This window comes from Poecilia reticulata, linkage group LG3 (assembly GCF_000633615.1).
Source record: "Poecilia reticulata strain Guanapo linkage group LG3, Guppy_female_1.0+MT, whole genome shotgun sequence".
NCBI classification, from domain to species: Eukaryota; Metazoa; Chordata; class Actinopteri; order Cyprinodontiformes; family Poeciliidae; genus Poecilia; species Poecilia reticulata.
In genome coordinates, this window is record NC_024333.1 from 8,275,667 (window position 1) to 8,299,568 (window position 23,902).

General features: G+C 38.8%; 1 protein-coding gene across 5 annotated transcripts in view; it reads right to left on the reverse strand.

The window, feature by feature from the left end:
* itga11a (integrin, alpha 11a) overlaps positions 1-23,902 on the reverse strand; it is a 57,134-nt gene that overhangs the window by 9,184 nt on the left and 24,048 nt on the right. For all 5 annotated transcript variants that reach the window (XM_008404664.2, XM_008404665.2, XM_008404667.2 and 2 more), the window contains 15 exons: positions 23,308-23,456; positions 23,084-23,228; positions 22,092-22,257; positions 21,624-21,694; positions 18,931-19,075; positions 17,683-17,831; positions 15,407-15,550; positions 10,426-10,629; positions 8,989-9,119; positions 8,714-8,880; positions 6,983-7,122; positions 5,158-5,268; positions 4,988-5,073; positions 3,714-3,924; positions 3,533-3,631 (listed from right to left, as the gene is read on the reverse strand). In XM_008404664.2, coding sequence (XP_008402886.1) covers positions 3,533-3,631; positions 3,714-3,924; positions 4,988-5,073; positions 5,158-5,268; positions 6,983-7,122; positions 8,714-8,880; positions 8,989-9,119; positions 10,426-10,629; positions 15,407-15,550; positions 17,683-17,831; positions 18,931-19,075; positions 21,624-21,694; positions 22,092-22,257; positions 23,084-23,228; positions 23,308-23,456 — 2,118 coding nt within the window. The remainder of the gene's footprint in view (positions 1-3,532; positions 3,632-3,713; positions 3,925-4,987; positions 5,074-5,157; positions 5,269-6,982; positions 7,123-8,713; positions 8,881-8,988; positions 9,120-10,425; positions 10,630-15,406; positions 15,551-17,682; positions 17,832-18,930; positions 19,076-21,623; positions 21,695-22,091; positions 22,258-23,083; positions 23,229-23,307; positions 23,457-23,902) is intronic.

Here is a 23,902-nt window from a genome sequence, read left to right on the forward strand (position 1 = left end):
CTAAGTCACGTTATTGCTCGGATTTTACGGCGCCACCTTAAGACCCTGAACTTCACATTTTAACGGAAGAAAAGAGCAACGCGACTTGGATGTAACGAGTAACGCGACACTTTTGTAGAAATGTAGTGAAGTAGAAAGTACAGATACTTACTGTAAAATGTAGTGAAGTAAAAGTAGAAAGTACTCATTATTAAATCTACTTAAGTAAAGTACAGATACACGAAAACTGTACTTAAGTACAGTAACGAAGTACTTGTACTTCGTTACTTCCCACCACTGCTTTTTGCCCTGGGAATATGAAAACATCTTTCCAAACTGCATGCCTCATGACATATCCATGTGGATTTAAATTGTTCTTTAATTGAACAAACAAAAAACTTGGACTTTAAAATAAAAAAAATAAAAGTCGATGATAACACACTGTCATAGCCAGTCTAAATTAAAATGTATGGTGTCTATGTAGGAACACTTCAATGCTAAATAGCTTTAGCATTTAGCATTAGCTGCATCAACTGAAGTCTTTGCCCAAATCATCTGACAATATTCAAGCTGGGAGATAATTAAAGTTCTTACTACTAGCTTAATCACATCAGCTGGTAGAAATGTATCTCAATAAAGCCAAAGCCCGACCCATATTCCCTACAACAGCTTCTGTGTCTTGACCAAGACAATTTGTTATCCGTCTCTTTTCTTTTTTCTCTTGATTCCTTTTTTCCCCACTGGTCTCTTTCTTGTTTTCTTTTCTCCAACCACAATGCCTCCGAAAGAGGAAAGCTGACCGGCATTGTGAAGATTCCTGCTACAAGCTTGGGAAAAAAACGAAACAATCTCTGTAGTGGGGACATGAACTGGAATGAGACATGCTGAGAGGGGAACCTTAATTAAACAAAGACAACAACTAATGAGCACCAGTAGGTGCAAAACGTACAGAAAACTAAGAGTGGATCCACAGGAAGCTGACCAGGACGGCCATCAACGTGTGCACAATGTAAAGGTTTAAAGTTCACAGTATTTTTATTTTTTGTTTGTATTCTGCACTGGAGTGAAGAAACCAGAGAAGGCAAAACTGCCTTTTTCCTAAAAAAAAAAAAAAAAAAATCTTGCATCAAAGTTCCTATTTTCCTTCAGTGAAAGAGCGGTTTGGACTGGTTTGGCAGTTGCCCAGGTGTACAATCATCCTTGTTTAACATTCACCACATTTTTAAAAGGAACTTGACCAGAGCAGTCCAGCTTTGTGGCTCTGGACGCTGTTCAGGCCGAATGAGTGGGTATGAATCACTCTGGGAGATTTAAAGAGTGCTCCAGGTTCAGCTGCCGGAGAGCCCCGGCACAGAAATGCTGGATGCTTTGTTGCCCTGGCGACGAGCATTGTTTGTTATAAATACATGGTCTGAGCTTCTTCCTTTATTTCTCCACACAAAATTTTACGTGAATATGGAAAGCGAGGGGGATTATTATCAGCACATGAGCAGAAAAGACGGGTTCTAGACACAAAAAGAGGAGTTTAAGTGCTTTTATACGAACGGCGAGATAAAAGACCAGTGTCATCCTTATCTGGGTTCGTTCAAACATCACCTTCTAAATAATAAAGTTAAGTCTCTTCCCTTAAAAAAAAAAACAACAAAAAAAAACCACACAGAACAATGTGGAGTCCAGTAAATAGTGCTGACTTTACAGAATGGAGAGGGTTAGAAACAGCAGAATTAACAGTAAGATCAGAAACAGATGAGGGAAAAATAAGATCTCAAACTTTTTCTCTCCATTTCACCTGGGAGAAAAAAGAAAATCCTGTTTCCTGCACCAGGGGAGTGTTTGTGGGGGCATGGAGGACTGGCTGGTGATCTCCAGATATCACTTAGCAATAGGTGGGGTGCACTAAGGACAGAACCAGTCACACAAATATTCACTGCATGGGAAGAATATGAAAACTCCATTAAGAGAAGCCAAAAATAATTAAATAAAAATAAATAACAAAAAGCTTTGTGCAAAAATAAAAACTAAACACACAGTTTTCTAGATTGAACAGCCACCGTTAGCAGCATTTACTTGCATTAGTGATTCTGTGCGTCTCTCTCATTGTTGTGGAGACATTTTTACTTGCTTTCCATCCCTTTTTTGCTCCAGTTCTTCGAGGTTTGCAGACATTCTTTCTTGCTGCCTACAGTACATATAAAGTGTTTCCAGGCAGAGGAACAACTTGATAGAGAGGTAAAATCACTCAAAGCTTTCACTTAAACTGCAACAATATTTGTATTTTTATTTTGTATAATCTTTAGCTAATTTTTTAACTGAGCTGTTCTTCTTCAGTTACTATGACCTTATTTTAATTTAACCTCATTTTACTTTCATACTGTGCTGTTTCTATTCACTTCCTGCTTGCAAATTTGCAAATTTCTCACTTGTGGGACTAAGAAAGAATGACCTTAATTTCTAAATCTCTAAACTGCTATCACTTTTCCACAACATAACTGGTGTTTGGTTAGAAAACTGGTTACTGCAGCTCTGTATGGCTAATATCCACTGAAAGATCACAAGCTGCAACTTATGACTATTTTCTTTGTTTGAAAATCCATCATGCATTTGCATAAATCACCATGCCATTTAAAAATATATATACATTTAAGTTTTAGCAGTCTTTAAGTGGACATGAAATAGGGAGGAGAGAGAATCGGAGACATGCAGCGGCTGCCCTGAGACCTGGAGTCAAACCCAGGACCCAGTCTCATCAGCTGAGCCACCCAGCGCTCCCATCATGCCATTTTTAAGACTCTAGTAGTTTCAAGACAGCAGAAATTAGCTTGGTTCAGCTGAAGAACTGACTCTTTTGCTTCCCTTTTGTTATCTACAACGAGTAGTACATTTACTGTTCATCAGCTTCTTAACAGACCCCTTTTTGGAAAGACGCTACTCACCTATAAACAAAGCTTGATTGACAAATTCTAGCCAGGGACTTTCTAAAACTTGAATGTTTGCTTTGGACAGAAAAAAAGAGCAAAAAAACAAAAACAAAACTGCCATATAATTCTAAGGAATGTTTAAAATCGCTTCAAGGCTTCGTTTTTAAAGCCGTAATTGAAATTTCGCTGTGCAACCTTCTTGATTTCAGAGCCGACTGAGTTTTATTTGCTTAACGTAAGCAGTTCCTCCTCTTGCTTTGCGGTTGAACTTTCAGATTTAGAGTTCAAGCGGCTAGAACTGAAGTCGGGAATTTAGAACATTAGGGAGAAAAAGGTATTAGGTTGCAGCAATTTAACAGGGTTGTGAGGGGTGTTATCTACTCCAAGGCCTATAAATAAATCCCACTTAAATCCATTCTGGATACAAATTAAGATATGAATGCTGATTGTAATCTTGAACGTGTTGTTTGGTTTAATCGAGCTGTTAAATCAGATGCAATAAAAATAAAATGCAGATGATGGTCATCTCAAAGCTGCAGCTTATGTTTTCAAAGTTATTATCTCTTACTAAATTATTAGTTTTTTTTTTTGTATGGAATGTGATCTCAGAGTAATTCACATTGTGTTTGTCGTACCTGTGATTTGGCTCGCATGAAAGGTGCGCTGACGTTGCAGATCTTCTCATTTCTCTTCTTCTCCTCTGTGCTGCAGTCGATTTTGATTTCCGAGGTGTCCTGAAATAACAGACAACAACGTTCAGATTTTATTGCCCGGAAGATGACGAAACTGCAGACCAGGTTACAGATCGAGGTGTACCTTCACTATGAGGCTAGAGAAGCGCAGATTGGGCGTGTATGTGATGTTGACCAGGGCATTGTAAGCGTTCTCTCCTCTGTTGTCTAGTTTGACGTCCACCACCATCCTCCTCTTGCTTCCCTCAACGACCCGCAGCGACCCTTCCGACCCTGCTCCGCCCTGATGGCGGCAGAAAACGCCTCGAGACTGCACAGGACGAGCACAGAACTGTCTGGGAGACAGTGAAAACAGAAGCCAGAAGTTGAGTTTACGGAGTGTAGGTGGGGGAGAATATGCTTCTTTTTTCTATATGCATAATTGTGGCTATAAATTTTGAGCTCAACAGAAGTGTTTTCTTTGCAGACTTTACTGTTTCGGTACTGTTACGTGTTTTTGTCAGTGTCTTGTTCTAGTTTCCTTTTCAACCTTTCAGCCATCTCTCCAGACATCGACAGCTTCTGATGTTCTAGCCCTCAAGCCTTGGAGATTGTCACAGTTATTTGTCCCCTTGCTTTTTGAGGATTGACCACCATACGGGAATGGATCCAGAAGTTTAATGTAACTTATGTGTGTCAACTTTCCATTTGATGTTTTTTATGATGTGAAAATTATTGTTCATTACCGACTTGCTGTGGATTATTGGGCTAACGGGCTTTGATCCCATTTATTCACACATTTTTTTAGGAGAACTGTAAGTAAGCAACCATTATCAAGATGATCCGCTGTTGCTGACTCAGGGGTAGTGGAAGGACTCATTGTTTCTTGTTTGGACAGATGTTGCAAACAGTTTGACCCTTCTGCAGTCATAAGAGACGGGGTCATTTTGACCTGACATGCTTTTTACCTTGTGCGCTTTTTTTTTTTATCAAGGGTTTTCTTTTTGTAGTTTCGAGAACTGACGGTCTGACGGGGACACCCTCCATCCCCCTCTTTCCCGCTGTTCGTGTCACATCTAAGTTGTTACAGGATGCATCGCCTGAGAAAATACAACTTCCCCCAAGTCTCTCAAGTCACATTTCACAACTTCCTGCACAGTCCTTGATGCTTTTCTTATTTGGAAGAAGCCACTTTGCCCTTTTTTTTTTTTTTTTTTTTTACAATAGGTTAGCCTCCAAAAAAAGTCTGTAGGAACATCTTTAAGCAAGTTTTGCCCTGGTGGCAACCTTTGGCCGAATCACTTTAAGGAGTGGATCCTAGACTTTCCTGAAATTTTTGGAGAATTTCATTCACTTTCCAAACTTTTACCCACTTTTACCCACTGCTACATGTGCCGTGATTAATGTAAGTGTACACACTTTCGAGTCATCAGGTCGTTGGTGCTCTGCAGCGACAGGTCCGGCATGCAGCGGTCGTCCTCATCACAGCCATTCCAGAAAGGCAGCTGCTCAGACAAATTGATCCTTTTGTTAACAATTTTACTTTGACTCAGACTAATAATTGTTCATCAACTTAAAACTATCCTCACCTCAGTCTTCACAACAGCAGGCCAGCTGTCATCCAGAACTGGTCCCTGGTCTGTTTCTTCCAGTCCTACTTGCACAGCGAACACTATGGGTCTTGCATAATCCGTGGTCTCCTATATATAAATAAGGAAGCCAGTTCACTCAAACAGCAATCACTGACATAGGTTTGTCACTACAACTCTTGGCAATGATTCCTATATTTTGCCACAGACTCTCAAAAGCATCTCTGAAGGCATACATTGTTTGAACTCAAAAGTTAAAGCTCTTTTTTTTTATGAGTGAATTACATTTGTTACTTTTTTTATCTGAAGAAACAAAGCAACTGAGAGAAAATGCTGGGTACGTGGTAGAATTGTGATTGGTCATAAAGTGTCGGAAAGATCAACCAATCAAATCCTTCATCTATGTGGGTGGGCTTTATAATCACAGTCACTTATGTCTCTGTAGAGAAAAACAACAACAGTTGAGCCTGAGGGCTTCTTCACTGCAGAGTTAGCCGACTTCCCTCAGCAGCAGTGAGGCTGTAACAGACAGGCTGCTGAAGCCGACCAGCTCAGTGTGGCATTCTGAGTCACACCTTTAACACAATGTCAGAAATTATGGCTAAAACAAGACTCAGCACAATGCTCAGTGTAGAGCAGAAAGACAAGCATTTGAGTGGCTTTTCAGCTCTTCAGCCTGCGCTGCAGGATTAATTTTAGTTTTGAAAATGGATGCTACTTTTTTTGGAAAAACTTTGCTTAAGACAGGTAATTTCCAATCAAATTAATGGAACTGCACACTGAAGTTTTCCTAGCATTTAGGAAATTCTAGAAAAACTAAAATTTACCTGGTAAGTTGCTGGACTACTGAGAGACTCATCAGTAAAGGCATACAAGGAGATAATAGCATAATACTACAATCTACATTTGCCTTACCAAAAGAATGACATACAGTTGCATCACTCATTTTTAGGTGCATAGTTTCCTGTTTTGTTTTGGGGTATTTTTTTTTGTCTAAAGACTTCTGTGCTCAGCAACAAGAATGGGGTAAAGGCCATTCTTCTCTGGAAAACAGAGCAGAATAACTGGGTGCTGGTTTTAAGTCACAATCCTGCTGTGGACTTACTATGAAATTAAAATGAAACCATAAAATGTGATTAATAAATGACTAATAAGTATCTATCTGAATCAATCGTCTAAGTTGGAAGGGAAAACGGTAATATTCTTAAATTGAGGTTGAGGACGGCGCAAAATCAATCACAGGACAACCTTTGGACAACCTTGTCCTAAATCTTTGTTTTGAAATAAAATGTGGTTTAGATTTCACAGATTGTTGTTTCGATCCCTGCTTTATGTTAGCTTTCTTGTGCTTTCTGTGTGGATGGTTTTGTGTGTTTGGTTACTGTCTTTCATTCTGCATTCAACCAAAGAGTTCCTGAGTGTGATGGTTTGATTCACGGTCAGAGGATTTACCACAAACACTAGAAATGTATTGTTTTTCTGGATGTTAGTTCTCTTTTGCATATAAATTATTGGACTTCTACAACAGGATCTGATCAGAAGATCTTGGTCACTGAGCCATGGTTTACCGCTGTACTTTACTAATGACATTGCAGAAGTACATCATGTTCAGCTACGTCTATTAGCTACAAGCAGCAATTGTACGTATCACAACACATTTAAATGATCTAAAATACAAAAACATCAGAATTTTCCCTACAAATCCTCCTTGTTTGAGACGTCAGTCCTTTGACTGTCAACATGTAAATTTAACAATCAAAAACATGACAACAATTTTGGCTTCATACTGTCATGTGACTTTGGTTTTCCACCTTGTGAGCCTCACCATGACGTGGAAGTAGATGTGTTCGCAGGCTTCACCTCCAGGAAGCAGCGTCAGGTTTTGAGGCTGCATCTTGCTCGGCTGGTCCATCACGGCCCGAGGGTTGAAACGTCTCTCCAAAATGGAGACGTTATACCTGATCCCTGTTTGGACCAGAAACGAGATTAGCAGTGACCACTTCTGTAAATACACAGTTGCATTTTTATTCATAGAAGTTTGGCTGATTGAATAAAATTCATGGAGAATATCACTAAAAATTTTTTTTGAAAAATCACTTGACTTAGTGTATTTTATCAACGTGTGACCATCCCATACAGGAATCTAAACTCTGTGGCTTTCCCCAGAACACATTGTGCTAGATGTTATTTGCTTATGGGCTTATGTTGTAATGGAATGAGGAAAAATCTACTCAGTCTGAACTTATTCATGCATTATGTTTGAGTTCAACAAGAAAGTTGGAAACCTGCAGGACTCTTAATGCAGAAATTAAATTCATATGTGGAGATATCAGTTATACATTATTTTTTTTATGTTACAACTCTAACTTTAAACGTTTAAGGGCTTCAGAGCCAATTTCCGTTTATAAAAAAATTAATTTAAAAATCTGGGTCTTTGTTTTGTAGACAATGCTCAGAAATACTGTAAATAGATGAACATAAATGAGATTAACTTCGATCGAGGCAGAAGAAAAATTCGTCAGGCCGCAGGAACCTCTCGATCACCAGAACATCTGCCACGCATTACTCGGCAGACATGACGAAGGGAGAAAAATCAAACAAATGTGTTCTGCAGCATTCAGCCACGAAGGGCAAGATAATTCCCCTTTTCTCTGCCTCTTTTCTGTTCTGGCACGGCCAGCAGATTTGATGAAGATGTCGCCGGGTCAAAAGTTTAACTCCCCCTGTGCACAATGAAGCGGCACTCTGATGTTACTGCTGCGAAAACAAATGGTAAGCACAGTAATAATACTTCTTCGTGTGGGTCACTTTGATGGCACAGCGCTCTTCGTTATAGAATCACACAGATTTATCAGCCAGCCAATTTGTCTATTTAATGGCGCCAATTTCCTTAATTTTGGGACATCGGTGATTGGCCAATACTTACATGTGAGGCCGATCTGATTCCTCAATCTTATCTACCTCAGCCCTGGTCTGAGAATCACAGCAATCGGTTCATCTTTACTTCTTTTTGTGCACTTTGCAAGAGAGCGGTCAACATTTCTTTATTGTGAATAGAAGCAACTGGAGATGCAGATTTATACAGTTAAAGAGACATTTGAATGTGGCAGTTATACCGACGTAGCAGTTTTCAAGGCCGCAGCTTCATTTTGGCAGAGAAGAAGCAGCGAGGTCGGGATCTCTTACCGCTAGTAAAGCTTTTTCTCTGGACAGAACGAGCCATTACAGTTTTTACAGGCAGCCAGAACGCTGCAAGACTTTAATAAACTTATTTAATCACTTTAATAACCTAATACTTTTCTCAATTTTGAAACAATTATATTTGAATGGTAAAAAAAGGATTTCTCGATCCTAAGGCTCATAAAAGAAGTCAACAGATCTCACGAGTCTAATGGTTGTGCAACTATATCTGTAACTTATCTTTGCGTTTCTGACTGAATTACAACAAACAGCTAAATAAGTATTACATAAAACAGCTTGGACAACTGATACAGGAGGGAAGGAAGTAGCAAACTGCAGATGTTATCCCTGCATATGATTGTTTTTGCTGGCTCACCTATTTCCTGCGTGGGAGGAATGGCCGTCCTGGCAGTGATGTTGAAGCACACGATCGCTGACATGCAGGTCACGTCTTTGCCACCTCGTTGACAGTCTTTCACAAAGATATTCACCTTGCTGGGCTCAAACCTGACATTGGCGTATATCCGCACAACACTCCTTGACCTGCGAGGGTCACAAAGGCGGTGAGGCTTAAGAGTGTTTCTGGGAAACATTTTCTGGAGAGTTTTAGCGTAAAATAATAATTGCACTAGCAGAGTTTTATATACGGACCAGAGGAGAACGGCAGCACCGAGGGAACCCACTGCCAGGTCCACTAAACCATCGTCGTTCATGTCCATGTTGCCATGGATACTGCGGCCAAAGTACTGCAGGCCCGGAGCCAGATCTACCGCTGCTATTCTCTGGACGACAGACAGCAGATGAAGAACGTGTTTAAATTATTACAACACCAGCTTTTATTCAAATGAAGAAAGTTTTATTTGTGAAGTAACAAGAACATAACTTCCTAATGATTATTATTATTATTTATATTACATTACATTAAATATCACCAGCATCTTGGAATGATAAAAGTAAAAAAAAGGTAATTGAGGACATTTAAAATAATTTTCATTCAGCACTCTATAAATATTGTAGATTTTTTTTATTACTTTGGTCAGTATGACTGAATTATTATTCTGCATCTCCTTTCTGCATTTCCCACATTACTCAGGATATAGTATTGCTACTCCGTATTCCAGCCTGCATCTCACCTTTTGCTCTGGTTTCAGTTGTTTTTTCAGCAGCAACTTGTATTTAATTATGGGTTTAACTTCTACAGACTAATGGCCATCAGCCTCCATTTGACAAAAAAAAACAGTGACAAAAACTTACCAGTATGCAGTACTCAGTTAAGTTTTAGTATGTAATATGTTTTTTTTTTTGTCGACACTTAAAAAGATGACTCTTTTAAAGCCAAAACATTAAATAAAAAAAATGCAGCAATTTATTAATATAACAAAACACAACTTTGTTTTAATTCAAGGGTGTAAAATTTACAGTGCACTGGACCTTAAGGATAGATCAGAGTAAATTTCTCATGATGATATTATTTTTCTTCCTGGACTGAAGTTGAATGCTCCATATATCAACGAGCGCCTCGAGTGGTCAAATGATGAAACAATCATGAAATAAGTCAACATCCCCAGCGTCTGGCATCCCGAGGTGAGTAAATCTTCATCAGTGCAGACAGAGTGTCTGCTTCACACTGTGTCGAGGGAGATTAAGTGATGTTATTGCTGTGACGTCTTCATTGAACTTGTGTAAATTGTCCTGTCCAGTTCCACTAAGAATACAGTAAACCTTTGCATTTTGTGGTAATAAGTAGCTCTTAGCTTGGTGGTTTCCACCACGCTGAAAATGCTTTTATTTTTTCAGCTAACTCAAGGTAATATGGTACATTATTTTAAATATGTAGATAAATCACAAGTAAAGAAACGTTTCAAGCTTAAAAAAAATCTCAGTTCAAAGAAATCCAATCTACCTCTATGTGAACAACATTAGTTATTGTCTGTTATTAACTTGCATATTCACAGGAAGTAACGTCTGGTAATGTTAGGCTCATGAATGTATTTTAGCCATTTCAAATTCAGTAGAAGTGTAATTGCGTGTAAAAGCAAAACATATAAAAAACTTGTGTTTATCTGAATTTTTTTACGGATGCCCTACCTGTTTGTATTTTCGTAGTATTCTGTTGTGCTGGCTAAAAAAAACGTAAATGGAGCCTTTGTGGTCATCTTCCAGCGGAGCTCCCACCACCAGGTCGTTGAAGCCGTCGCCATTGAGATCAGGGACCGGAGCGAGAGACGAGCCGAAGCGAGCGTTCTGGCCGCCGTTGTGGATCTCCAACGCTCCTTCTGGGACGAAACGATTCTGAGCCAAGAAGGAAAAAGGTACATGTATCAAATACGTCTGTACAAGCCCCAGGTTTTACAACCGCTTTAACCATACAAAAATGTGTTTTTGAAATTTTTAGAATAGGGTTTTGTTTCTCAAGTGAACATCAGTAATAAGGAATTTTGAACATCTTAAACAATTTACTGTTAGCTAAAATATAATATAATATAAATATAATATAAAACATAAATATAAAAATGTACCCTGTTTACCATTAGAGAAATCTTGCCTACCATTAGTATTGATTGTGGCACAATTTTAGAAAATATGGCATTTGATCAACTAATAAACTAGTTGATTTGAGCAACATTTGCTTTGGACATAAGCTAAAATGTGACTTAAATGCCCTATCTATAAAAATACAGCTTGCACTCCTATGTCTTTTGAATGTTTCCCATCAAAGGTTTTGTTGTCTACATAAAGATAAAAACTAGATTTGTGCTGTGTAAAAATATCCTGATCAGCAACAACATCAAAACCAGGAGCCTGACAGGCAGCAGGTCTTCTTTAGCTGCGACTCGTTGAACTCTAGAGGATCTCTGTCGATGTGTTGCACAAACAGATCTTACCAGTAGATCCTTTAAGTCTCGTCTACGACATGGAGCCTACGTAGACTGGATGTTCACATTCCAGACATGTTGGAAAACATTCAGATGGTCAGAATTAGGAGACCAGCTTAACACCTCTCACTGTTTTTGATGTTCAGCTAAAGTGCGCAGTAGTTTCAGACATCCTGCAGTCACCGCTGCAAAAAAGCAACTTTTTAGATTTAGACTGGTCAACAAAAATATTTAGGTGGGTACCTAATGAAAAAAACACTAGCATCTTTTGTCTTAAAAGTTCCATAAAACACGGCATCTTTTCTACTACAACCTTTGCTCCATGCAAAAATATCACTCATCACATTCTAAGAAACTATGTGAAGTCTGTATGTGGTGCCAAAATGTAGTCACTGAATCCCTGGTAATAACCAGCGTTGCACTTACAAGTTGCTAAAATCAATGGTTGTACTGCACCTCACCAAATTTGTTTCGGTAGACTGTCTGCTCTGAACAAGAGTCAACATGGCAAACTGAACAAATAGTAATTTCTGCTTCTTTTCATGCTATATACTCCAGCAATAAGGTAAGCGATGTTTTTTACTTCAACCAGTGCGTATTGTTAAGAATCTGGCAAGATGGTGTTTTGGATAATCATAAAAAAAGACCCAGATGCTACAGATTAAAAACAAAAATCTCACATACTGACGTCTTTTTAACGAGGACACACTGATCAATCCTGAAGAAGATTCAAAGATGTGAGGATCACAGATAAAACGAGGGGAAGCATTTATTAAGTTTATATATCATAAAAACACATGTACCAGAGTACAGCAGCATGTAAGATCAACTTTAATCAGTTGAGTATTGGCCAAAAATTACGCTTCAAAATATCATTTTTACTTTTTGTTTCTCAAAGAAAATTATATCCTACATGTAGGAACCATATGTGTTCTGTTCGTTTCCCAGTAAAACGCTGATTGGGATGTGAAAGGACCCTCCATCCTTGGATTGAAACTTTTTAACGAGAGAAAGAAAGTTATTGTGTATTCATTAGAGTTTATTGCATTAATTATCTTCAAACCGTTGCTGATACAGAAAAAGTAGACCACTTATTTTCCATCTTTTTTTAAATTTATTTTTAAACAGAATACCGAGTTCGGATTAACATCTGTGTTTTGCACATAACTCTTTGTTTTCCTTTTCTTTGAACTGAAACTTCAGGCACTAAAAAAAAAATCTAAAGAATCTTACCTTTGGGTTGTGAGAGGAAAAAAAGAAAGCATTATAGCCAAAGATATTTATTTGAAGTTCTATTCTTAGGAAGTGCTAAGGCCCATGGAAGATAACCGTGACTTCAGAGGCAAGCAGACTGCTGGAAAAAATCTCAGACAAAAATCTGAGAAAATGGAACCGGATTCCATTAGTAGTCATCCATATCATTGCTCTATTTGGCATCAAACAGTCATACAGTAATAAAACTCAGGGCTGCCAGATTAAACATGAGCTCACTTGTTTTTTCAGTTGTGTGAATGCAAGCAAAGTTGACTTAAATGGAGGCTTTTACTTCCCAGCTACCTGATGTGAGGATATGTGACAAACTGGAAGATTTATAAAGAAGCAGGGAAACATAATGCTGTTTAATTTAAGACTTATGGTTCGTGAGGAGCCACCGAAAGGTCACGACCGGTCCACAGCGAGACAGCTGTACGTGTCAGACGATATAATGTGTGGAATATTATTTTTCATCCACTGCCAGATTTCAGGACATAATGTCCAGAGATTGAAATCGACTTTGCTGTACCTGTCCCAAAAGCTCCTTCTCTACTCCAACCTCACATTTTCTGAGGCAAGACATATGTCTCAATTTGGGTTACCCCACTTCAATACTCCTTATTTGCACTGACGAGTCAACAACCATGATTTAAATTTAGTAATTTAAATCATGTGCTTATAAGCCGGACCACATCAGAATCACAAATACATACAATATGAGGCAGATAGTGCTTTTATTAATCTTATAAGCTGTAATTTTGGTGTCTAGGCTGCAGCTTACGGTTGCTCTACACATTTTAACTGAAATGAATTGAAAACATATGAATGAAGAATTTTTAAACCCATACAATTTTCCTTCAGCTTCACAATTATGCCTTATTTTGGATGCTCCCTCACATAATTTTCAAGTTAAATGCAGTTACGTTTGTGTGTTTGACATGAATAAATGTAAAAAGTTCAAGGGGTGTGGTGGCCAAGAAGCAGCCAAAAGAATCACAAAAGACTTAGAGACTTTCTGTGAAGAAGTGAGGGACAAAAGCAAAGTCTTCATGGACGTGTGAACTAGGTGACGAACTAGTAACAGACTCTCTGCTTGCCAACACAAGTTTTTCAAATAAGTATTAAATCCCATTTTGCTGGAGGATCAAATTTTACCTAAACGTTTTTGAACAAATTTCCAAAAATAAGAATGGATTCAAATACTAATCTATTCATTGATAATAGCTTGTAATAACAGCTGCCACTCCTGAACAGGAGACGACGTCAGACCTGGGTCTCACCAGGGTTTAGGAGAAAACGGACTGGAAAGCTGCTCAGTGTTCAAACCTTCACTATTAGCTGGAAGTGAATTTAACACATGATTTGGAAACGTCCCATAGTTAAGAGTGGAAAAGTACATAATTCAAGTTACTTGATATCTAGGTATTTTCCAGTCAGCGAAGTTTTCAGGAGTTGTGTCATCTTCTGCTTTCTGTAATCCCAGTGTTGGCCTGTATCAGATCAGCCAACAGGACATTTTACATCCATATTTCCCTCTGCTTTCTGCCTTTCTTTGTGGAAATGTGGATTTCATTTCATTTTCCAGCAGGACTTGGCACCTGTCCACACCACCAAACATGTCAACATCTATGATTGGCTGAATGACAATCGTATCGCCGTCGATTGGCCGGCAGCGTGACCCGACATAAACCCCGTGATGACTCTATTGTCAAGAAGCTGATGAGAGACACCAGACTCAATGCAGATTAAAGCAACCTGTGTCTTTTATATCTCCTATAGTTCCAATTTTTATTAACTGTAAGATATAATCGTCTATATTAATCCAAATTAAATATGCCACTCTGTATAATGCACCTAAACAAATGTAAGAGTTTAATCTTAAACATAAATATAAGCTTTTAGGTTATCTTCTGATTTATTGAGATGAACCTGTATAACCCTATAATATACATGGTTCTGTTTCATTAGTTAAAATTCTTAGAAGAGTTTTTGTGGCAAATATTTCTGTATGGACATGTTTAGACTATTTAGAATGAAGATAACTAAAACATCAAACAAAGAAAGCTAGGAGGAGTTGAACTAAACTCGTCCAGAGAAAAGTTAGAAGGTCTAATGTGAATAAAAATTGTAAAAAAAATAATAAATACTGGATATAAAAACTCCAATAAGCAAAAAGTACAAAACTAAAAAAAGGAAAAGTTTAGTCATCAAAAGGCTACGTAGGCAGGTTTTTAGTGCTTATTACCAAATGTGTCAGGACTCTATTTAACCTTAATCAGTGGAATCCGTGAGCACTTCCTAGTATTTAATAGGACCACGGAGATGTATGCAAGTGTTTTTCCAGCACCAACTCACAGAGCAGCATCTCAAGCAACACCTGAATCAACCACATCATTAATATTAACTGCCCTGAACATGTGGCATTTCTGTCTTAATGATGAGACGCACTGCTAAGGTATGACTTGTTTATGTTTTGCTTGAAAGCTCAGACTTGCCACCTGTGTGATGTGGTTTTGGCCACGACAGACATTTGAATACCTCATCCATGCCTGCTCTCTGAATTTAAACCAGCTGAGGACATTCATTTTCCCAACAAGCGAGACGGACCTGGAGCACTGGGAACATTTTTCTTTCTGAAGACGCTTCTCGCGTCCAAAATGGTGTGCTGGAGCCCGGGCTCGGAAGGGGCAGAATACTTTCCTCCTGAGTTCACTCTCCACATCCTATAAAGTCTGCATGCTGGCACGAAGAGGTTTTCCCATTCGATCAGGAGGAGGTCATGTGTCAAACCCTGATTGTGCCAACAGGTGTGGTTTCAATAAAGCTGGGGACGTCTGGTTTAGAGCAGGTGCTGACCCACTTTTGGGATGTCGAGTTGTTTCGCCGAAACTTAATTAAAACGGTCCGGTGTCCTGTGCATTTAAGGAGTTGATACACACCGTCTCGGTGACTCTGTAGATGTAGACCTTCCCTTTTTCCATGCCTGCACTGAAGAACATGGGGGCTGCCACCAACAGGTTGTCGGTTATGCCGTCTCCATCGATGTCCACCGGCGCAATCTCACTGCCGTAGTAGGAGCCGATCTGAAGCAGAAACCCACATTATAAGTCAAGCGTCTTATTTTAATTGCACATTTACATTTGAAGCAATGTTTTTTTAAAAACTCTACATCTGAACTTTTTCACATTCTGCCCTATGACAGCTAAATTCTCAATAAGATTTCATTTCTCTTGCATTTCATGTTAGAGACTAACAAAACTAAGCACTTAATTATGAAATGGAAGGGAAAAGACGCGTTTTTATGAATTCAAATAACATTTTACTGTATGCTATGCTTTTATTACTCAGCACCTGTAAGTGAAAACTTTGTAGGACCAAATTATAGGGGCATGTACGATTTGATCTGATTAGCTCTGGCTGTATGTTTGCAGCCTCTCAAAAGGTTTCCTTCTAAGATGATAAACTTCATCCATCTTTCCATCAGCTCAGCTTCCATGTCCCACGTTGAAGAAAAAACATTCTCACAGAATAATGCTGCCACCGCTATGTTTTGCTCTCGGGGTCATATGCTGTGTTAGTTTTTCCTCCAGATTTACTGTTTTCCAAGTTGGCCACAAGGTTCAGTACCAGCCTCCCTCCATTTTTCCACTTTTTTGTCTCTTGTGCCCAATCCGGCTGTGGTTAACTTCAAAACAGATGTCTCACTTTTTTTTCCCTAACAACGACCTTCTTATTACCACTTCCATAAAATCAAGATTTAAGGAGCAACAACTACTTGTTTTCCTGTCAATAAATGGTTATAGCTAAGCTCCTCCAGAAACGCCAGAGTTTCATTGTGTCTCTTTGCTGCTTCTCTGACCAAAGCTCTCTCTGTTTAGCTGGACGGACACGTCTTGGTAAATTTGCAGCTGTGTAATACTGTGTAATACCCTCCCCCCCCCCCTTAAAACTTTCTGTCTGTATTTTGGTCTTTAAAATGATTCTTGTTTTTAATTTTTTAAAATCAACCTTTAATTGTGGACTACTTTGTTTTGGTTTATCACCCAAAATAATAATTAAGGCAAAGTAAAGTGAAGCAAAATGACAAAATAAGGATATTTTTAAAGGGTTTAAATACTTCTGCAAGGCACTAGATTTGTACAACGCTACACACTGAAATGCATCTTATTAGTTTAATGATTTACTGATGGGCTTGAGTGTTTATTGAACTTGAATGTTGAAAGCAGGAGGCGGCACATGATGAGTCGCAGCGAGCCGTGGATCCTGATGCTTTTTGAGCTTTTAAAGTTTTATAGAGTCAGAATCAGATGCTTGAGTAAAGGGAACATCATCTAGTTCTTTTGAAACAGATTTGAAACATCTGGCTATAAAATGATACAAAAAGAGTTATTTGCTCAAGAGCTGTAAGTTCAAGGAATAGTTCAGTCGAAAAAAAAAACAAAAAAAAAAACAAAAAAAAAACATCTGCTGCTCTGGATAACTTGTTGACATGTTACAATGAACGCTGAAGCGAGATCATTCTAGGCACGCAGGCTGTGAAGAGCTGCCAGGTGTGAGCACATCAGCCATTGACACAAAAAACAGCCAGATTCACAATGCTGGATTTGAACTTGGTTTTCTGCAGACACTGATATTCATCTTCAAGGTACCATCTGCAGCTCTCTGGGAGTCCCAAAAATAATATCCACTCGTATCATAATGCAGTTCATCAATATGCCTTTGTAGTTTGGACTGCTGCAGCGGATCACAGACATTTTATTGAGCTCCAATTTCAAACTTAAATTGCCTTCTTTCTGACTTTTATTTGTATTTATGTAACTTGCACTGGACACATGAAAGGAAAATCTGCAGTTTTATATATAAATGATTTGAACATTATTTCTATACATACCGAGTAAACTATAGAAAATATCGCTTCTAATCAAATGTCCAGAAAGAAAGATTTATATGAATCTATATTTTGCCTACATTTAAAATAAGTACAGAGGTTGGGTGAAAATTCCCATGTTAAAAGAAAATGAAATGAAATGCAAAAAAATCTTTAAACATTATTTACTTCCACCTAAAAAATAATTAAACTGACTCTGGTGATTTCATAAAAATATGTTTTAAATGCTTTGTGGCTCGGTTTTAACTTATTTTCAGCTGCAAGCTTCTTTTAATTTGTATTTATATTGGTTATATAGTGTTGGTAAAGTGGTGACGGCTGCTGTACCTGGTGGCCCTTGAGTGAGTGCAGGATGGTGAGGTTCCCTGTGTTCTTCAGGGTGAAGATAATGACTTTGCCCGTGTGGTTAAATCGTGGAGCTCCTGCCACGAGCAGACGGCCATTTCTGGATGACACCACAGATGTTACGGTATACCCTGAGGATGTAAAACAGTCACACACACACACACGCACCCCCACGCACACACACACACACACGCACACACACGCGCGCGCGCACACCAATTTATCAATGGTTTACTCCCAGACTGCAAATCAGTTTTTTTTAGGTTTCCTTTCTCTCTTTAATTTCTCACATCAAACCCACGATGTTTCCTCCATTGTCTCTCAATTTCAAATTCTGTATCGTTGTTTTATATTAGCTTAAGTTAGTTATTGTTGCCAAGGCAAACATTATAACTACCTTTAAAAGAAAGATTAACACTTTATTACAAAAACACCTTGTAGTTAAGACTGGTGTGGCTTTCCAGAGAACAGCAGAACGGCTCTGTCGTTCTGCTGTTCAAATATTTTGAGATAGTTGTTATTAATGCTATGCATTCTTAGTTTCTCAAAAGACGTACCAATGTTTTGTTTGTTTATTTGCTTTGTGTCCCCTTCTTGCTATAAACCAGTCATTCTGTCTGCTTGCTCAGCATGTGGGAAGTATGAAATCAGCTTTGACTCCAGAGATTGATTAATTTTACCAAATGGACCAACTGTAGCGTACTATGTTATATTATAATTGGATTCAATTGGACTGTATGTAGACAGCTCTGAATAATTGTATTTTGGTGAATTGATTCGATTTGGTACCAGTAACTGATCTCTGTACACTGGGTATGATTACAACCCGTTTGTCCTGTAAAGTGCCTGATTTGAAGTGGCATTCTATAAATAGGCAGAATGAAATCAAACAGTAACGCCAACCTGTGTGGCAAATTCAGGTACAACCGAGTCACAATAACAGTAAACAAGTGTGGTGTTAAAATGAAACAGGGAAATATGTGCAAGAAGAAAACAAGAGATGAATAGACGTTTTGGAGGAGGGCTGCAGCTTCAAGAAGCGGTTCTAAATCACTGCTCTTCCCTTTCAGCATAACTCAGAAAAAAAAGTAAACACAGCCGAAGGCTCCAGGAATTATTAATGGGGAATTGAAGGAAGCTACAAGCTAAACAAAATATCTTTCTTATCCTATATGCCTTTTGATTTATCTTGTTAGTTGTTTTTTGGGGAGGATGGGGGGTTTGCCTTACCTAAATATGCACCATGGTTTTTGAGCTCTTCAGGAAACTCCTGTGTGTAGGATGACTTTGGAGGGATCACCTTCCCCTGTCGCGTTTCCTTCAGCACCGCTCCGTTCCAGTCGTAAGCTCCAACTGCACCCACCAAAATCCCATCCTGAAGGTGAAACCCAGGAAAGTGCTTACACTTACACAGCATAGCATCCTTGTGCAACAGTCAAATGGCTTACTAATTACTGCGCATTGTTACACTAGTGTATTACTGACTAGACATACACTATAGTGAGCAACATGCTGCAGTGTATTACTCACTAACCACCAATCTGGAGTACAGCAAGAGTCTGATTTACTGTGGTGTGACTCAACTTGTTTTGAAAAGGGATGAACAAAAACCTATGAAGTGGCTTCATAGATTTATATAGACATAAAGAAAAAAATACTTGTTTTTCTTAGTACTCAAGCAGCATGTTTTTGAAACATAATGCTAAATAATAAAAACTGAAGTCATATGCGCCAAGTAACTTACCAGCATCATCCTGAGTTTAGCAATGCTGTGCAGAAAGCATGAACATTGTTTGAATTTATCATTATGAATGTGTATGTTTTTTATACTGAACTCTAGTTAATATCTATATTTTACACATCGTTTTATTTTCTACTTCTTAAATCACGGAAAAGAGTTGGAAGATCAAAGGTAATGATGTGATTCCTTTTTGCTGCACTTGATTCCAGGGTGATGCACGGCAACATAAACTGTGAAATATGATTAGTTAATAAGATTTTCAGGGCCAAAAATGATCATTTCTGCTTTTCCCAGAGTTCAGATGAAAATAGTTAGTCATCCATGCTTTCAATGCCATTAGACAGACAGGTGTTTTAGCCACTTTACTAGTCAGGTTAGCTGAAAGAAGGTTGTGAATGATTTTTATACTTTGATGACCTAATGTTTGAAATCCATCAGGAATGAAGTGCAGGAATCATCCTGCTGTTTCTGCTCATTTCCTTTTCAATGCAAAAGAAAATTAGCAAAATTAGTTGAACAGAAATTGACACATAGCTGTCTATATTTAGATTTAATTTTTAAAATATATTTTAGCAGACCCCTAACCTCACCAGTGTCTCATGTCACAATGTTTTTGTTTATAATCTTGGATTCTTTATGATCACACGCAGACTGATTAACTCATTTTACAGCCACAAAATGTGCTCAACAACCTGGCAGTGATCCAAACCACAGCAGCCTTTATCTGTCCATTCCCCATCTTAAACTTTCAAGACGGGAAAGAAAGCAGCGTTTGCAGCATTTAGCTGTAAACAGCAGGAGAATTGGGAAAAGGATTTTCTATGTTCCATGGCTCACCATACTTTGTATGTCTGACACAATAATTACAGGGTTCCCGTGCATAATGACTTCAGTTTTTTTTTTCTTCGTTGTACACCATATTGTCGACAACACACTTTCCAGCATGTGTGCGGGAGGACTTGTGATTTCCTCCTGAAGGATGGAACTGCGCCCTCACCGCACTCGGACGACGTCACTCTTTAACAGCGACGTTGTGCCAGTGTGGTTGTCGGCTTCGGCCAAAATGGTTTCTCCGTGGCGAATGGTTGAAAACCCAGAGCGGTTCAGCCTCATAAATGAGTGACCTACTTCTGCCATAGTTACATGTATGGACATATGACCCACTTTGGTAAGAAGTTCATCTGGTTGTTGGTTTTATGTACTTTTATACACCTTAGACGGTGAAAATACAGTAAGTGCTTCAAACTCACTCAACAAACAAAGAGTGTGTCCTCTAAAGACAATCTAACATAAATACAATCTGACAATTTGTGTCAAAGCTGGAGCCTTCTTATTATTTTTTCAGCATTAGATGGAGGAAATTGCAGTGAGAGAAGGCTGGCTGTATGGAGATGCAATGAAACATCTGCAAAGTATATGACATAAGCCTCATTCAAAGTTGACACTAATTACACTCAGTAAAACCATCTGGGGCCCGAGGACTGTTTTTCTCTTTTAAACATTCTTTCCAAAACGTTATCCTACTTTCAACACTCGGGCTGGTGTTGTCGAGAATCTCTGGAATCTGGCCTTACGGACACAATTTCCAGCCATTCCTGCCACCCAGCTGCACATGCTCCTATAGTTTTTATATTCTGAGTCGGATAAACGTATTTTTTCCCCTCGACAAAATCCAGTGGGAAATAAACTCAAAGTAGCTGCATTAGGATCTAAGTCTATGGCCAGAAGGAGAAGAGCGAAAATCGGAATGAAGAAGCAGTACAGCAGAGGAAACATATCTTTCTTCTTCTTCTTCCAGCTGTCCTGCGCTAAAAGCCAGCACACCTGCAGCCCTTCACTCAGAGATGCTTAAATACAAGCGAAAACTTCTAGGAAATTTCAAGACGAGCGAGTCATTCTGCGGTAAAACTGTCTCAATCCAGTTATAATCCTTTACCAGTATGTTTCCCTTGGGGATGCGAAGCATCTTATTTCTCATCACAGCATAGTTGGAATGGAAAAAGTCTGTCTGTCTGTGTGTGTGTTCCTCTTGAATCAGTGTGAACTTTAACATCTGGGGCCGAGTGATAAATGACCCGTTGTGGGGTGGGGGTTAAAAAGCGGCTGAAATTGAGACAAATTTGTGTTGTTTCACACACTGACAGATGGCATGAGACAGCGGGGTAGCATCAGTCAGACTCACCTCCACGTTGTGTGCGGAAAAACCTGCCTGAGACATCTGGAGGCCAAACGCCGTCCCGTTCTTACTGGTTCCTGTGTAAACAAGAAGTGTCCTGAAGCTCTGCTGCCACAGAAACTTCACTTTAGAGCAAAAGTGCTTTCTAAAAGCAGCACATTGTTTAGCATCCTGCTCAGAATTTAACGCAAGCACAAAAATCATTTTTTTTTTCTCTCTGACATTTAGCAAATAGAAGAAGTGATTTTGGTCTTCCTAAATACTCTAAATCAGAAAGCTTTCGGTCTAATTAAATGTAAACATCTGTTGTCAGCTGCATATTTAAACAGTTATCATTCTGCACAAGTTAAAAAAAACACTAATACTCAATTTTTCTTTGAAGTTATTTGCTTATTAAGAGTTTTTTTTTTCTTGAACATTACCTGCAGCAAACTTAAACTCAAAGTTGTCATTTAAAATGAATCTTTTACCAACCTTCGAGGCTGAAGATCCGCTCCCCGAGAGCGTCAACGATATCTTTCAGAGCCGACTCGTCTGTCACATTAAAGAAGTGCTTGTCATCGGGGTCGCTGGCGATGTACTTGATTTCATTAAGGAAGGTCTCTGGATTTATTCCTCTGCGGTTGTAGTAGCCAAGTACCTGCGAAGGTTAAGATTTGACAAGATGTCACGGTTGAGGCTCGTTCAAGGTTTCTGACTTTTTCTTTTTACAGACGTTGATAAAAAATGGCTTTGACCCAAAGAGTTTAACATGGTCTAAAATGATTTGCATCTGACCTCAATGAGAGAACACAAAAGACACGACACAAATTCCAACGTTTTTATTTATTAACCCTCCTGTGGTCTTATGAGATGGGGTCATTTAGGCAACCCAATTTTAAATTTTTTTGTGTAGTTTTGGGAATTGATGGTCTGACGGATCTACTCCCCCTATCATGACATTGGCCACGCTTCTCCTGAGCGTTCTGCTAAGATCACAGGAGGGTTAAGCAATGATATAACAAAGCATAGAAATGTATAAAAAAACAGAAAAGAGAATACAAAAAACATATTTAAGACATACACATATATAAGCCGGAGGTAGCATCAATCATAAGCTCTAACTCCAGAAGAAACACTTTTTGCTGAGGTACACTGTTAACCACAGAGTTTATAGTACTTCAAATGGGTTACCTGTGCAAGTGCCAGTTAATGTCACTGTTTCCAGCAGATATTCAGCCAATTGACTTTATTGTTTTTTACTCAGACGGTGACAGAACAGTAAAAAAAATATTAGCCCCACCAGCACTAGCACAAGCCACTGAGCAATGTGGTCTGGGAAGGATCATTTACACCTTTCAACTATATTTCCATACGATTATTGCTTGGGATTTGGAGAGGGCTCTGAATGGTATTACAAGTGATCTTAGCCAAGAAAATGGTGCATGCCAAATAAACCATGCAAATAATTGCTGTAGCAGACTCACAGCAATGGCATAGCGAGTGATGCCATCCTTCTCGCTGTCTTCGATGGCCTGCTGGAGATCTGGGCTGTCGTGTGACTCTCCATCAGTGATGACAATCATTACCTTCTTAGCGCCACGTCGACCTCCTTGCTTGAAGGCTTGTGAGCTGCGAGAAGATAAATGTTTGCTTTCAGTCACACAGAAAGAGCTAGCTAAAAAGATTGATGTGCGGAGAGGTGCTGTACCGCGCTGTGCTGATGCCGAGAGCCGTGTTGGTCTCCTCTCCGCCGCGCTGATCGATGCTGCGTGCCCTTTTTACCACCTCCTCCACTGATTTGTAGTCACTGAGTTTAAATTCGTGAACCACCTTCTCGCCATACTGGACGACTCCAACCTGGAAAAAATAAGCAACGAGTAAAATATGGAGGAAGTCTCAGTCTGGTTGACATAGCTGAAAATAAGATTGATCTGAGTTTTTCAGTTTTTGCTTCTCTTCAAACTAATGTGGGATTAGCCTAAAAATGTTAAAATCAGATTAAGATAAATTGTTGTTTTCATAATAAAAAAACGTATCACTGTTTAAAATTAAAACATTTAAAGAGGAAAAAAATATATATCCAAACCAAAAAAGTTAATGTCTCATTCTTCATGATTTAATTGTGATTTACCACATTTTTCAAAAAACTTAATTCAAGTTACTAGGTAATTATTAAGCCTCCAAAAGCTTACTGCAATCAGTGAGTTAGGTTAAAAGATCGCAAAAAGCCATACCTCATTCACCAGAAAATACCTAAAAATAGATCAGAAATGTCAAACATCTATTAACCTATGAAGGGTTAC